Raw genomic sequence first — 15,688 nt, 5'->3', positions numbered from 1 at the left:
TGTCGCCACCTCTTCGCGCATATGTTGGCAGTCCCCAGTCCGGTGACCACTCATCCCGTGGCATCCGCACCACAAATTAGGATCCCTCTGGATCGGATCTCATTGGCTTCAGAAACCGTGCTTCTTTAATGTTCCTCATAGCCGACACCAACTCTACTACACTGGCGTTGAAGTTATATTCTGAAAGTCTGGGGTAGGAAGAATCTCGAAAAACAGACGTTTCCATGTCCTGTAACGACCTGTTGTTCCGTCCGCGATCAGTTCTTCTATCGGTAACGAGCCTATCCGTCGACCGGAAACCTCTACCGCATCCTTCGGCCCGTTCATAGGGCAAAAATCAGCTTCTCAAAAACCGTCTATCTGTGTCGAAATCGTCTTTTGACTTCTCTTTATTCTTTTCTCGGTCCCAACCCTTAACCGACGCTGGAAAACCGAGCTAATCATCCTCAATCCTTATCTTTGACTCGTACCAGTTGTGAACATCCGCCCAAGTTGTCGCTTGGAACTCAAGCAGACTTTCTTTCAACTTCCGGGAAGCATCGGAACTTCTTGGATTCAAACCCTTGGTGAATGCTTCAGCCGCCCATTCATCCGGAACGGCCGGTAGCAACATCCTTTCCTTCTGGAACCGGGTTACAAACTCCCGCAGCAACTCGAACTCTCCTTGTGCAATCCTAAATATATCGGCCTTTCGGGCCTGTACCTTTCTGGCCCCGGCGTGGACCTTAATGAAAGAATCTGCGAGCATCTCGAAGGAATCTATGGAATGCTCGGGCAAAAGCGAATACCAGGTCAAGGCTCCCTTTGTGAGAGTCTCTCCGAATATTTTCACCAAAACTGATTCGATCTCGTGGGGAGCTAAATCGTTCCCCTTCACCGCCGTTGTATAGGTGGTGATATACTCCTGAGGATCTGAAGTCCCATCATATTTCGGCACGTCCGGCATTTTAAACCGCTTCGGGATCAATTCTGGTGTCGCGCTTGGTTTGTACGGCAATTGAGTGTACTTCTTTGAGTCTGACCCCTTCAGCACTGGTGGTGCGCCCGGAATTTGGTCAATGCGGGTGTTTACTTCCCTCATAAACCGTATGAGTTCGTTTTTGAATGGATCGTTCTCGTTGTCGTGACCGGATCCGCTTCCCCGACCCCATCGAAGTCGACCTCGCCCCTCGGGGTGTTGTTGCTGACTCTCTGCGTTGTTTGATTTGCAGAAGGACCGGGAGGAACTGGATCTCGTCCATTCGCGTTATTGGAAATACCCAATAACGCCTGCTTTAGCTTTGTCATAACCTTATCCTACCGTGTGAAATGGCCTAGAATGGCCTCTTGTTGCTCCTGCAGGGCCCTTACCGCTTCGACGACGTGCTCTTCTTCAGCATCATCAGGAGCCGCTTCTCGCACATGTCGCGGGTACCTCCTGCCGTGGACCGGCGTGACCTCGTTCCCATCACTGCGTGTATTACTGATTGAATCCTCTTGCTAATTTCCTTGGGTCTCAAGGTTGTGTGTGTTGTTAACACCATTATTTTCCATTTTCTATGATTTTTTGTTAAGAACAAATTACCAAACACGTTAGTTAAAGAGGCAAGGACCAACTTAATTACACAACTGTCTAAGCCCCGCGATGGGCGCCAAACTGTTTACTCGTAAAACAGTACAGTTGAATTTATACGTGGTTTATAGACAAGTGGATTAATTTGATCTTAAGATAAAAGATGAATTAGACAAAAATGTAATATTTAGCCTTGAAATGGAGATAAAATAGCAGAAATAGCAATTTCGGGTACAAGAATTCCGGGGACAATAACAACGATCTCAGTAAACAAAAAGATAAAATTATATTGAGCTTTGAATAGAGTGTAGCATATGTTTGCCAGAAAATTTGTATCCTTTACAATGATAATAGAGCTCACTATTTATAGTTGCACCTAGGGAACAAGGTCCTAGGATCAAGCCACTCTTTAATGTCAATTATGAGGGCCATTGAAGAATATGTAACGGCAAACAGTGAATGCCATATTCCTTGTATCGGGCCGTATACTTAATGCGGTAGAATATTCCTCACGAAATGCTACCGGGTGGCAAGCATTTATTTCATGTTTATGAATATCGTTCTCTCAGAATCGCTGCTTTCGGATTCAACTATCTTCTATCTTCGGCTCCACATGTCACTTCCTGATGTGATCATTTAATATAAACATATTTTACCCTATACAGTTTCAAAGGTGTAAGAGCTGTATCCTTGAACCAGCAGGGTGCTGTCAACTGCATTGTTTAGATTCTGAAATTTCTCTCTCTGATTTCGTTAAAGAATCGATAATATTTTTTTGTTAAGATATGATAAGTCCGTTTCCCAAGACAACAAAGCGTTACAGTAAGCACCATTGCCTTGGGTTAAAATAAATGGATCTTGTACCCTCCGCTATTCAACAGGGATTAATTTGTTTTAAACAATAGAAAGGAACAAAAAAGAGTTTTTTTCTTGCATTCTGATATATCTACCTCTGATCTGTCTGACTTACACAATCCAAGGGCAGGACGAGGTAATTAGATTTTTCCCCATAGAAACAAACTGTATAAAATACAAAATAAGCTCAACCAGTTGTTAAAATAATTAACTATGCACATGCTGAACCTAGATTCCAACTCATGAAATCATATAGTAACATGAAACAAACAAAGACGAGACATAAATTCCAATTTCTATCTTGGACACCCCACCATGAATAAAGGGTGTCAAACTGTTAAAGGAAATCAGATAGCTATTATTACTGCTACGCTTTAAGACCTCCATCAAAAGGACTACAAACACCATCCATTAACAGGCAAATACTCAGGTGGAGTGTACAGTATAATCTAAAAAGCGAAGGTCCTCAATCTTTCAAGATTTGTCAACTTTCAGTCCATTAGGCACTAGACATAAAAGAGTATCTTTACAAGCAGCTGAACTTCATGCAAAGAGAGAAGTCTCCAAAATCATTACAGTACATACATGAAATACATTCTTTTTTCATTTATACATGACCTCAACAGATGACCACCAAAGCATTACATTAATGGGTACCACAATATGCGCGTTTTTCTCTATGGAAAAACGACAAAAACGACAAGATCAGAGCAGGAAATATGACCTGCCAAGTAGGGATGAGTGGTTTTGACCCAGGTTGCGTCCTCTGAGGCATTCCAGATCCATCACTTGTGAGTGATCCACGAAAAGATTAACCTGAAAAGACCAGCAAATTAAAATATTTGAACCGTCAGATTTGGTAATCTAGTTTTTAGAGGAAGATTTGCTTGGAGAAGCTTAGTACCTTTGGACCATAACGTTTGATAAACCACTCAGAGATTTTAGGATTTGATGCTTCAAACATAGTTTTCTCAAGTCCAAGACGACCCACAATCTTTGCAATCATGTCTGACCGTAGCGAATCAGCCTGCCTACATAAATCATCAGCGTTGATCATTATGATGTCTGCCCCAGCTTCTAAGCATCTCTCTGCCCTTCTGACCAAAAGATCCACATCTTCAACCATCTCTGCAGAGAGACAACACAGCATGAGATATGCAAGAGAAACTGTTACACATTTCAGTCTTCAACTTCCACGGCACACCAAACATTACAAAAGTTGCCTCATGCAGGAGAGTGTGTTATATACTCTTCTTTCAATCTTTAACTACCATTGCGTTCTGGGCATTGTATAACTTCACTACTGCCACACACCATCCTGCTAGCCAGACAACCTTTGATGAAAACATAAATCGGTCATTCAAGATCAGGGATCCAATATATTTAGAGAAGGTTTCCAGCAACCACTTTGTCTCTCTTAGAACATTTGTGAACACATAGATAGATGTGTCATTCCCACACATAGACAAAATAGAAGAAAAAGTGCACCAGTAATTGATTAATAGCTCAATAACTACAGCCCTAAGCTGATTATATAGAAGAGATGATGTTAGAGGCTAGGAGTTCTAACTTTGTCGTCAACACTTCATCCAAAGTCTGTACATCTTAACTCCTAAAAGCTCTGGATATCCATCAAATTATTATTCACATACTATTAGCGAATAAGATTCATGAAAATTAGCTCTTAAATGATACATATTGATTTAACGAAATTTGCAATTCAACATATTATCCATCTGACAAGCCTAGATAATATCGTTTCTGCATTGAACTCAATTTGATTGAAACTGGGCTAATCTTTTATCGCAAATTTTACCAAGTTAAATCTATGAAGTCGTGTTAATCTAGTAAACTTTTATTCTGTTGAATAATCCATCTCAAAATTTATTAATGATATTACTCGAAGTGATATAGCAAAATACACTCTAGGTTACGCAGCAGATCACAAACTCCTTGCTGTTAAACAACAGAAGCATCTAAATATTAGTAGCACATACACTGTCATCTCATAATCCCAAGGTTAATAGAAATGAAGATGACATAAATTTCTAATTGAAACATGGTCGAAGGAAATCACAAAGACTTAATACTCGCATTAGACAAATGCCACTACCAGAGTTGGCTAGGCTCTAAAACTTAGAAGACATTTTTGACATTTCCTAGAATCAACATGCAGAGTAATCTTTTTTTTTTTTTTTTGATAACCGAGAAATCTCCGAAGGCCATGGCCCATTAGAACGAAAATGCTTCCATAATATCAACTTTTCTGGTCAAATTGATTTGCCATGTCATAATTCTAATTCTCAAGGTCAATCAATTAGGCGGCACCTCAACACCGCGTATCGTAGGTTGCACCTATTTTAAAAAACGACTGTCCAAAATTCCATGAGATGCTATACAGTGATTGATGAAGAAATCCTAGTTACAGAAATGCAGCTATACAGCTAACTATTTACAACTTTAGCTGGGCTCATTAGCGTTAAGGACTTAAGGTGTTCATATGCAACTTCTAGTACTATGTATGTGGACTCAGGTGCATTTGTACACAAAGAGGTATGAATGTACTAAAAATGTCACAGCCTCCCGCACTTCATATTCATCATTTTTGAAAGCGAGGGGAAGGGATCTCTTTTCTGCAACGGAAAAAAAACGGAGCAGATTTGACTCGGTTTTCCTTAGTAGTCTACAAATAACATTTCAAAATAATATCTGTCTGGACATTTAGAACAAATGATCTTCACAAATTAATGTTTAAACGATGAACAAATATCCTGATGCAACCTCTGTTTTATTGTTGCATCTGTTATCTATCTATGACACTAGACATTATTTTGTAAAGAGGACAGTTTTAAAAGTCTCAAGAAAATAATTTATAGGAAGATCTTACAGTAGTGACAGTGCCGCTCGCTAAGAGAAGGAAGAAAGAAAATAGCAAAAATAAATATAAACCGGAAGACACTAGCATACCAGTGGTTTGAGGTGCAGGAATCACGTAAGCCCCAAAAGCTCTGTCACCCGTGAAGGCTATATCAGACTTGTTAAACTTAACAGAGAACTGAGGCTTGGCTCTGAGCCCACCGCTCTTGATCAACCGCACATATCTCAAGAGGGTCTCCTCAGGTAGACCAAGGGATGCAACATCAAGCTCAATTGTATCGAACCCCAATCGCTTACATTCCTAAGAGATTAACAAGTAACATGTTATCGCCAAAACTCAAAAATCAGTTGGAAATGAAAAACTGGAGCCATGTTCACTTCCTTATACCTCAATGTATTCTTTAATCGCAGAAGGATCTTGGCGAAGCATTTGGTCTGCCCAATCACCAGAGCTAACATAAACATTGTGTTTATGTGCCATGTCAGTCACTTCTTTGATGTAAGTCTTTGGCATCAGAGTATGAGATCCACCACAGAACTTCAGCCCGTCAACAAACTGACCCACAGACTCGAAAACATCCTATAAACCAAAAAATGAGAAATTCAACAAAACATAAACTAGCATAGAATTTTGTACACTAAGAGTCAAACACACAGTTTTGAGTTCTTTTAGCATTACTAGTATAGTGGTCAAAACCAACACGTGCTTGCCACAGCCCTGAACCAACATACTCCAGGACCGGACATATGTTCTTGAGTGTACCAAGTTCCCGAGTGTACGGGCAGTGCTACACTCGAAAATTAGGACGCAAATATCTCAGCCCCACGCCACGGCCTCTGTGTGTATGGCTAACAACCTATCCATGAACAAATTGCAACCGAGTCTAAAGGGATAAAGTTGAGTCCTATGGACTATTCAACCATCCCTGAGATACTTGGTCAAGATTTCGCCCAACAAACCCACATCTCTATCTTTAAACACTCCAACTAGACTCGGACTTTGAGAGATCCGACTCTCCTTCTCTATATAAGGAAGTCAGACCTTCCCTGACCGAAAAACCAAGCACTCTGCTATCAATTTGTTCCTCAGAAACCACTATACAGCTCACTTAATATTTTCCATTATTGCTCTCCCTTCAAACTTTCTTACAGTAGATAGAATATTGTACTTTTATTTCAAGAAAGAACTTTAACGATCCAGAACACAGACCTTCAATAAATATTAAAATCCCACAACCACTCTCTCTCTCTCTCTCTCTCTCTCTCTCTCTCTCTCTCTCTCTCGCTCTCTCTCTCTCTCTCTCTCGCTCTCTCTCTCTCTCTCACTCTCACTCTCACTCTCACTCTCACTCTCACTCTCACTCTCACTCTCGCTCTCTTACTTTGTGTTCTTCATTCTAGTTATCTCAATTCGATTATGTTTGCTGCTAGTACCCCCTTCCCCAGATCAATTGGGGATTTTACCCTCAGATCAATTACAGCTAACAGCAACCAGAATTTTGAATTCCCAAAGCATAGATATGCATATTAAAGTACAATTTTAAAACTAGAAAGCACATTAATTCCTTGTTGTTGTTAACCTAAAAAAAAATCACATCTCCGAACACTTATACTTTTGGATGGGACGGTTCACACATTTCAACAGCTAGACGTGTATGGTTTAATCCGTGCATAGACCTAATGACTTAAGCTTTTAAATGAAGCGACTTAGTCAATTCTACAGTATTGTCAGTTCCATGAGGCTCAAAATTTCACAATTACGAAACTAAGCTCAATTTCGAACAATAATCTGCAAACACAAACAATTTTAATGTGTGGAAGAAAAAATAAAAGGGTACCTCAAGGACGCCTCGAGAGAACAGGGAATAATGGGGACCCCTCATTTCAGTAACGCCATAGCGACGAGGTTTCTCCGGACGATCTTCTTCCTCGTCGTTGAAACTCTTCCACCTGTATGCTGCCATCTTTTTCCTGCTCCTCCTAATTCACACACACACACACAGAGGAGAGAAATGCAAGTTCGCAGAAGAACAATTTATCAATTTGTTTAGGACACCTTCACAATTTCTGTATGCTTAATTATTCGATTATGAACTCGAAGAAGGTTGTAGCGGTTTCTAGAACCCAACACTAGCTTTTTCGGTTATGACAGCGATATATATAGCGGAAAAGAGTTCTCCAGTTTGTTCCTTTTGACACGTATGATTTCTAGATTTTGTGACATGGACAGTTTTATATTTCCGTGACCTTTGTTTTCCAGTTTGTAAAAAAGGAATATTATTTTATTTCATAAGATATTTAATAAACTTTAATTATTATATTTACTGGAAAATGTGAAAAAAGAGTTTTTGACTTAAATCTTGCTGGTTAAAGTTTTTTCTTTATAAAAGAGTTTAATTTCTTCTTTTATAAATATTTGATTGAGACCAAAATCATCCAACGGGTCAAAGGTCATACTTTATAACTACATTTATTCCTGGAGAAAAAATGAAAAATCATCACCTTCTATTTTGGTACAATCACCCAAATGTAAGAGTTTATATATTGAAAAAATAATGTAAATGGTGAAAATCTATCTTCCTCTTTACAACTTTCTATTTTTAATTAAGTAGATAAATAGCAAATCCTGAGATGGACTGTTAATCCTTAATTCATTGGATGCTCTTTTCGTAGCCTAATGCAACTTTATTATAGTATTTTCTAAGAATGAGCTGGGCCTTAATGATTTTCACAGGGATCCCATTTGCAAGGTCCACCTTTTAGAATAGTTACCTGAGTTTGTATTTTAGTTCCAAAGAATTTTGAAATGCATGATTTACTTAATAAACTATTGCTTCTTTCTACAGTTAATTAAACTATCTAGTGAATACTGACCAATGTATAAATTTTTTTCTAATAATTTTTAGTTATGAAAATTGTTACTCATCTTCCAAGAAGTTATATATGCAGAGCTATACTATTTTAGTTTAGAGATGGTGAAAATGTCAAAACTAGAATATTTGAAAACTCAAGTCTTAGGTAATATGAATAAGGGGAAATAAAAAGAAAGATGTAAACACAAACGCAGAAAAAATTGATAATTAAAGGAGTAGCAGTTTCAGTTTATATATCAATCATAAATCTTGGAATCAGCTTAAGTCTTTTTTTGTTTTTGTTTTTCAACTCATTTTATTTAATTTATATGTAATATTTTTTTTAATTCAAAGCAGATCTAAAGCACAAAAAGAAATATCTTTGCATGCCCATACTCTAATTCGAAATTCTTCTCTTTCTTTCTATTCTAGCAAGTTCACTCTTGATAAAGAGGCGATCAATACTTATGAGTTTATTATATATGCATGATCCGATCCGAACAGATTATATTACTTGCTATATATAAATAGAAATTTAGGTTAATGACATTTCTTGATACTGATCGAACGCATTTACTTGCTATATATAAATAGAAATTTAGGTTAATGACATTTCTTAAAGATACAAACCATCTCAAGATTAAGATTGGACGAAAGCTGCAGTAACATGCAAGTGAATATGAGCCCGTTTGGATTAGCTGATTGTAAATAGCTGATAATAAGCAGTTGATGTGTTTGATTAAAAAATGCTGATAAGCTCTTGAATCTTTTTCAAAAGATTATAAATTAAAAATTTCTTTGTAAAGAAAAGAATTAATAACGAATATGGAATGAAGAGAAAGTTAAGAAATTTATTTTGGGAAAAGTATTTTGTGAATTAGAAAATATTATTAAGGATAAACTAGTAAAAGTGTTGGTCAAATTAAAAGTGCTTATAAGTTGGAAAGCCATAAGTTGGGGGTGACCGGCTTATGACTTATAGCTTATTTTAGCTTATAAGCACTTGGCTTATAAGCACTTTGAGTGTTTACCAAACACGTAGATAAGCCAAAAGGTGTTTATAAGCCAGTTTGACCAGCTTATAAGCTTAGCCAAACACCCTCTATATATGGCTTTAACAAATTAGAGAATAACAAAATTTTAGAGCTGTCTAAATTGCTGGGGATACCCTGCTTTCCTTGTTCCCCATGAAAGGAATCCAAATAAATCTAAAGAGCTAAAAAGAAACTAAAGTAGAATAAAGATGTCTTTCAAGACAAAGGAAGACTTTTTCTCCATAATCCCAGCTAATCTTAACTCATATATCATACAGCATTATTAGGTTTCTTGCATCCATCTCCTTTATTCAGATTCTCACGTTCGACTCAATCTTTTTCTGTATTCATGAATTTCTACATTTGTACTAACTCCTTATATAAGGGTGTCTCCTGTTTTTCTATGAAGACTATCAGCCTCTCTAACCTGAAAGCAATAACTAGATTGTTAAAGAGATGGCTAAAAACATTGGCATTCTTGTTTGCCTTCTTCTTGTGATTTTGGATGTTGCAGCTGGTATACTTGGAATTCAAGCTGAGGTAGAGCAAAATAAGGTAAATTTTCTTTGATTCATGCATGTACAACTCAAAAAGAATCATTGATTTATAAGTAAAATTTTCATCTAGATGAGGAAATTGACATACATAATCTTGATATTGTTTAGTAACGGCAAGTCCTTGATTTGTTGGAACAGGTTTCAGAATTAAAGGTGTGGATCTTTGAATGTAGAGATCCAAGCTATGAAGCTTTTAAGCTGGGATTGGCTGCAACTGTACTTTTGGTTCTGGCACAAGTTATTTCTAATCTGCTTGCTGGTTGTATTTGCGTCCAGTCCCAAGAAGAGTTAGATAAGGCCTCTTCTAACAAGAAACTTGCGTTCGCTTCATTTGTATTCCAATGGTAATTTCCAAATCCTCCTCCCTTTTCTTCTGTTTAACCATCTGATATTCGAAAGCTTTTAAGGCCGACTAATTCCGATTCACATCCCGAGTGGCCCATTAAGAGGAGTGGTCAAAACGCTCATCAGGGGCGGATTTAGGGGTTCGCCGGATAATTACACCGTACATATAAGGCAAAATCCGATTTGTACCTCTATATATTATATTTTAAGGCAAAATCCGGTTTGTACCTCTATATATTATTTTTTGAATCCTCTTGATACTGTCTAAAAGCATAACTCCGTGGTCAAGGAAGTTCAAAACCTTTTTTTAGATTGTTGGTTCAATTCCCACTAGCCATAGTTTCTTTTAATATTTTAACTTTTTTCCTTTTTTGAACCCCTTAGCGAAAATCCTGCTTCAGCCACTGCTGATACCGGGACATTCTCTTTTCCTTAGAGGTTCAAACCCGAGAACTCTAATTCAGAGTGGAAAGATCTCAACCATTCCACCACGCTTTTCGTGGTAGCAATGATAGATCTATTATGGTAATATGGTGACAGTAGATTCTCCACATTTGCTAACTTAAATTCTAAATTCTCTCTGCTCATAAATCATGCATGCATGATATCTTGATCTTTGTTTATTTATTATAATCGATAGCTGTATTTTTTTTTTTTTTTTTTTTTTTGAAACTAGGATAATCATGGGCATTGCATTCGCATTGCTGGTAGCTGGAACAATGTCAAACGGGAAGGCGAGAAAATCTTGTGGGATATCACACCATCGTTTCTTGTCGATAGGAGGGATATTGTGCTTTATCCATGGACTTTTCTCAGTTTCCTACTACATCTCTGCTACTGCAACTATCCAGGAAGATAAGAAGCTTAATCATCAACAAGGAAGCCATGCATGAGTTAAACAAATTACTCTCTTCCAATATGCCGCCTTCACTAACGAGAATTAGATTAATCCAGTGCTCCATACTAGAGAAATGAAAGCAGAATATCTATGGAAAATTCTTCATAACCGGATACCATATATTCCTTTTTAAACTTCCTAATATTTCATGTAACATTTTCTTGAATTTTATGTTGTTTGTAACTTTTTCTTGACTCTAATGTAATTTTTACTGGACTGCTGAAATCGTTCCTACATTATTCGTTGCGAATTTGTTATGTTTTTCTTAATTGTTAGTATAATCACATGGATTAAGATTGGTAGATCAAATATAAAAATGGGTACATTAAGATATATAGTATCTATTTTTATATAGTAACTTTTAGTGTAAAACATCTGTGACTGGAAGACAAACAAAGATAATACTATCACCAGGTTCATCAAGAGCAAGCAAATTAAAAGTTGACTGGTTGCTGGATTCCACACGACATACTTGTTAGAAGAGTTAATGCATCATGAAATTTATACAGCGTACTTGATCCATCGATTTCATGTTCATAATATGTCCTCGGCAAACTGCAAATGTCAGCTTAGTCGTTTCTCCCAGAAGCGGAGAAGACATTAAAACCATTGTTGGTGTAGATCAAGAAGATCCATCATACTTTTAATAATTAAATCTTCAATGCGTTCTTGGCAACAGTTTTCGGGCCTAATTGTAGTACTAGTGTATAATTACGGTAGTTCGTTGCCTGCTATTAGCATCCTTGTTATTAGTCTATCCTTGTGCATGCTAATACTATGCTTAGCCTTCAAGTACTTAACTTGAGTGAGCAGGACGGCTATATATGTACATCTTGAAAGCTAGGTTTTAGTCACGTAGTTCCTGTTTATGCAAGCAGTAGGGACTTGAGACTGGAGATCTAATGAAACTTCCATAGCAGAGGTAGAATTTGTAAGGAAAACCACTAAAAGATTAGTCTTTACATTTAGGCTGAACATCAAGTAAGCTGGAACCGTGTGTTTTTGCTCACAGACCTCAATTAAAGTGAAACTCCCAGTCAAAATTCACAAGCAAAACTTAGGGTGAGGCTCTCAGGTGAAGCACTTATTGTTTCAGATTTTTAAACAGTTCTTCCAAAATCATTCTTCACAATTGGATTCAAGAAGTATTCGATAACTTACAGGAAGTAATAACATACTAGTACAGAAAAGCTTTTTTAACCAAGGTTGGCCAAAACATCATTTAAGGTAGATACAGTATCAGCATAGTACTTCTCCGCTTCAGGGCTGTTCTTGGTCTTTGCTGCATGGTCCAGCTGAGGAAGGAAAAGAACAGATTGTTAAAAGTATGCGAAAACATAAGCAGCCCTTTGGATTTCTATGCACATAATTTCACTACTTTTGAAATACTATGACATAGACATTCATGTAACCAAGAATGTAGAGATTTGACTTACATCACTAATTGTCTTCAAGAGCTTTCCAGTCAGGTCCTGGAGTTTTCCCTTCTCTTCTTTTGGCTTAGCAGAGATGACGGTCTTAAGGTCATAGCGAAGGTATTCTGCTCTGAGACGAAGGTCATTCTGGACATATGGCCAGGCCTTCTTGTCGATGAAATTCTTGACGCTAACAATCTCCTTGGCTGAATCCTTAACTCTCTGGGCTGCCTCAGCTGGAGTCAATGGTTGAAGGTAAAACCTCTCCTTCAATGGCAAATCAAGGTCCCTTGCCTCATCTGAATTCAAAGTTCCAGCTGCCAAAATCCAAATCCTCAGCATGAGTACAGAAATTCCAAATGCCATATGACACTTAAATTGTCTTTTCTATTTCTAGTAACCATTCTTTATAGTTCTGAATTGTTGGAATTTGTTGTATATCTTATTTTACCAAAATGAGAAACCAATCATATTTCAACTGCATAACTACTTCTAAAGATCCATCTGGTTTATTGCATTTGGCCTTCATAAAATGCAAAGCACAAAGATTGATTTTCAAGGCAAAAGTACTAATTCAAATTTGAATCCAAAAGAAACTAGGAGTAGTACAAGATTTCAAATATCACTTATTGATTAGTTTCCACATTTTCCAAATTTGGGAAGTGTGTGTCCTTTTGTATCACTTATGAAATCTATTGCTTCAAATTTAATGTTTGAAAGCTTTTCTACAATCGCTTCTCACGAAATATTATAAAAATTAGAAGGGACAAGTTACAGACCCTTCAAAAGGATTGGAATACTCTTGTCAAATGTAATCTTTGACTACTTACTATGAAGCCCCTCCTGTTCTTTTTCCTCAAGCTTAATTCCCTCTTTTAATTCACATAAGGACAGGGGCGAAGCTATGTTGGCCCAAGGGTGGTCAACTGACCACTCTTCGCTGAAAAATTATGTTACGTATAAGGTAAAATATTACTTGTTATTGATTAAAAATAGACTTTGAACACCCTTGCATAGCTCACTGGCAAAGGATTTCTCTTTATGACACGATCTAGTAACCTTAATCTATTCCTTGGTCCAGTGAAGGTTCTAATCACGGAAAAATTAAGCAAAATTAAATGAATTGAAATGCAACATTGGAGAGTCACTCTTACATCCTGTCCTGGATATGTGAATCTTGCTATTAATTGTCTGTAAGTATATCTATTATGATATTATTATTGTGTCGCTCCAGTAATCAGTGGCGGATCTAGACTAGACACAAAAGGTTCGACAAAACCCTTAACTACATATATGCGTGTTTGAATTGAAAAAAATTGGAACATCAATAAAAAAAACAGAACCCAATGACTCTAATTGATTCACCACTGGGAAAGAAAGGAAAAAGGTAAATAAAGACCTTAACCAAAAGCGAGACGACTTACGTAATCCACCAGAGGGAGGAGGAGCGCCACCAATCTTGATTGATTTAGCTGCAGCAAAGGCTGCTTGAGCAAAGGAACCAGCAAGGCCAGCAGCAACAAGACCGATGACGGCTCTACGGCTAGTTTCAGTGTCAGCAGACCCCTGTTGGGCTCTAATGCTGAGTCCTGGTCTAGCCAAGGCAATTCTGCTGGTGCTAACAGTGCTCAAACGGGCTGAGCCACTGAGCTGACCATCCAACACAGTTTGAGAAGAACCAATTAGGCCACCCATTGAAGCCATAGCATGAGCCATTTTGGTGAACTTTCTGAAATTTGTTTCAGGCAAGGGTGATAGAAGTAGTGTGGGGGGGGGGATTATAAGTTAATGTTGTGGTACGTATGATGTGGATATTGCAATTTCTGGTGTTTGTGATGCAGAGTGAATACACTAAGATCACCTTATCTGTCTTTGGATATGCCATGAGCCAATCAGTGCCTTGCTTCTTGACATGTAGGATCAGGTTCTTTTTCCAGCTGTAGCATCTTGACACATGGACCAAGAAGATTTTGGATTTACACGTCATCATGCATGACAAATATAAGTTGCTGAAATTGATGAAACTTCTAGAGCTTGTCCAATGAGAAAAAGGAAGTCCAAATCATGGCAAGAGCCTAAGCGCATTAAATTTATTATATGCAATTTCACTTTATATTTATATTTATGCAACAATTTGTTTTCACATTTTAAACATATGTCCTTCTGGTCATACTTCGATAACTCTTACAGTATGTTAAAATTGGTCGAACGGATACTAATCAAAATTTGTAGTCCTCTAGATGGCACCTAAAATCTCTTTCGGGGGAAGTCGTTAGCATTTCATGTTGTGAACTTGCCCTTTGTATCAGTAAACTCACAGTTATTTTTCAAAATCATTACAAAAGTGATGCGTAATTGCCACATCAACAAATTTAAAAAATTGCAGCTTGTCTTAACCATAAATTATTTTTAAAAAAATTAAAAAGGAAACACTAAAATATTTTACGCTCTAACGCAAAATAGTTCATGTTAGTGACAACATGTCATTTTCCATGCCGAATATATAACTTTCAAGTGAGCTTTGTTTTCTAAAAAATTACTATAGTTCAGTGAATTTAATAATACGCGAGGTAGACTAGTGGCTTTAATGATATAATGGATAGGAGGGCGCTGAGGGTTGAAACCATCATTTAGATAGTTTCGGAAAATATTTTCTCTCCTCTAACTAGGAACTTTAATTTTTTTTTCAAAATTACAACAACAACCCAGTATAATCTCACTAGTGAGGTATGGGGAGGGTAGTGTGTACGCAGACCTTATCTCTACCCTAGGACAGAGGGGCTGTTTCCGATAGGCCCTCGGTTCCCTCCCTCCAAGAACTTTCCACCTTGCTCTTGGGATGACTCGAACTCATAACCTCTTGGTTGGAAGTGGAGAGTGTTCACCACTAAACCATAGACCAACTAACCATGTGATACAACACATGGTTAGTTGTATAGGGCTAGACCTGTCAAGTGGGATGAGTTCTCGGCCCAATTAACCCTTTGTTTGCAGCCCTTCCCCCTAAGCCCCGATCTTCCTTTCTGTCCTTTCCCTTTTTTTATTTGGAAAAATAGCATGGTATGATAACGTATAAAGAGAATTGACAATTTTTTAGCCATATTAAATTTGGGAAAGACATCTTCAAAATAATTGGTATTATATAACCAAATTCTAATAAAAACCCCCAGTTCCTTATTTATTCTCTCTTCCCTTACTTCTTCTCATATTTCTTCTTCAATCTTTTTCTCTTTTTCTCTCCCATACTCCAATCTACGAAAGAATTTTCACTCTAACGTTCACCAAAAATACTTGAGAGAAAAT

At 37.5% G+C, this 15,688-nt stretch overlaps 3 protein-coding genes across 3 annotated transcripts; 1 reads left to right on the top strand and 2 right to left on the bottom strand.

Annotated features, from left to right (window-relative positions):
* Nucleotides 1-3,112: 3,112 nt before the first annotated feature.
* On the bottom strand, nucleotides 3,113-7,248 carry LOC107816471 (protein HEAT-STRESS-ASSOCIATED 32-like). Its single transcript, NM_001325977.1, has 5 exons — nucleotides 7,123-7,248; nucleotides 5,673-5,864; nucleotides 5,375-5,585; nucleotides 3,312-3,535; nucleotides 3,113-3,223 (listed from the first exon to the last, which is right to left on the bottom strand). Exons 1-5 carry the CDS (start codon nucleotides 7,246-7,248, stop codon nucleotides 3,113-3,115), a joined length of 864 nt encoding a protein of 287 aa, NP_001312906.1.
* A 2,303-nt stretch (nucleotides 7,249-9,551) lies between these two features.
* LOC107816470 (protein DESIGUAL 2) lies at nucleotides 9,552-12,670 on the top strand. Its single transcript, XM_016642194.2, has 3 exons — nucleotides 9,552-9,725; nucleotides 9,866-10,071; nucleotides 10,749-12,670. Exons 1-3 carry the CDS (start codon nucleotides 9,627-9,629, stop codon nucleotides 10,963-10,965), a joined length of 522 nt encoding a protein of 173 aa, XP_016497680.1. The 5' UTR covers nucleotides 9,552-9,626; the 3' UTR covers nucleotides 10,966-12,670.
* LOC107816469 (oxygen-evolving enhancer protein 3-2, chloroplastic-like) lies at nucleotides 12,167-14,101 on the bottom strand. The gene is given in 3 exon segments (NM_001325976.1): nucleotides 12,167-12,265; nucleotides 12,407-12,702; nucleotides 13,810-14,101. Coding segments are annotated over 3 exon segments (687 nt in total).
* Between the last annotated feature and the right edge of the window lie 1,587 nt (nucleotides 14,102-15,688).

Source organism: Nicotiana tabacum, chromosome 17, assembly GCF_000715075.1.
Source record: "Nicotiana tabacum cultivar K326 chromosome 17, ASM71507v2, whole genome shotgun sequence".
NCBI classification, from domain to species: domain Eukaryota; kingdom Viridiplantae; phylum Streptophyta; class Magnoliopsida; order Solanales; family Solanaceae; genus Nicotiana; species Nicotiana tabacum.
Note: the sequence above shows the minus strand (reverse complement) of the source record. Positions and strands in the feature narration are given on the sequence as shown.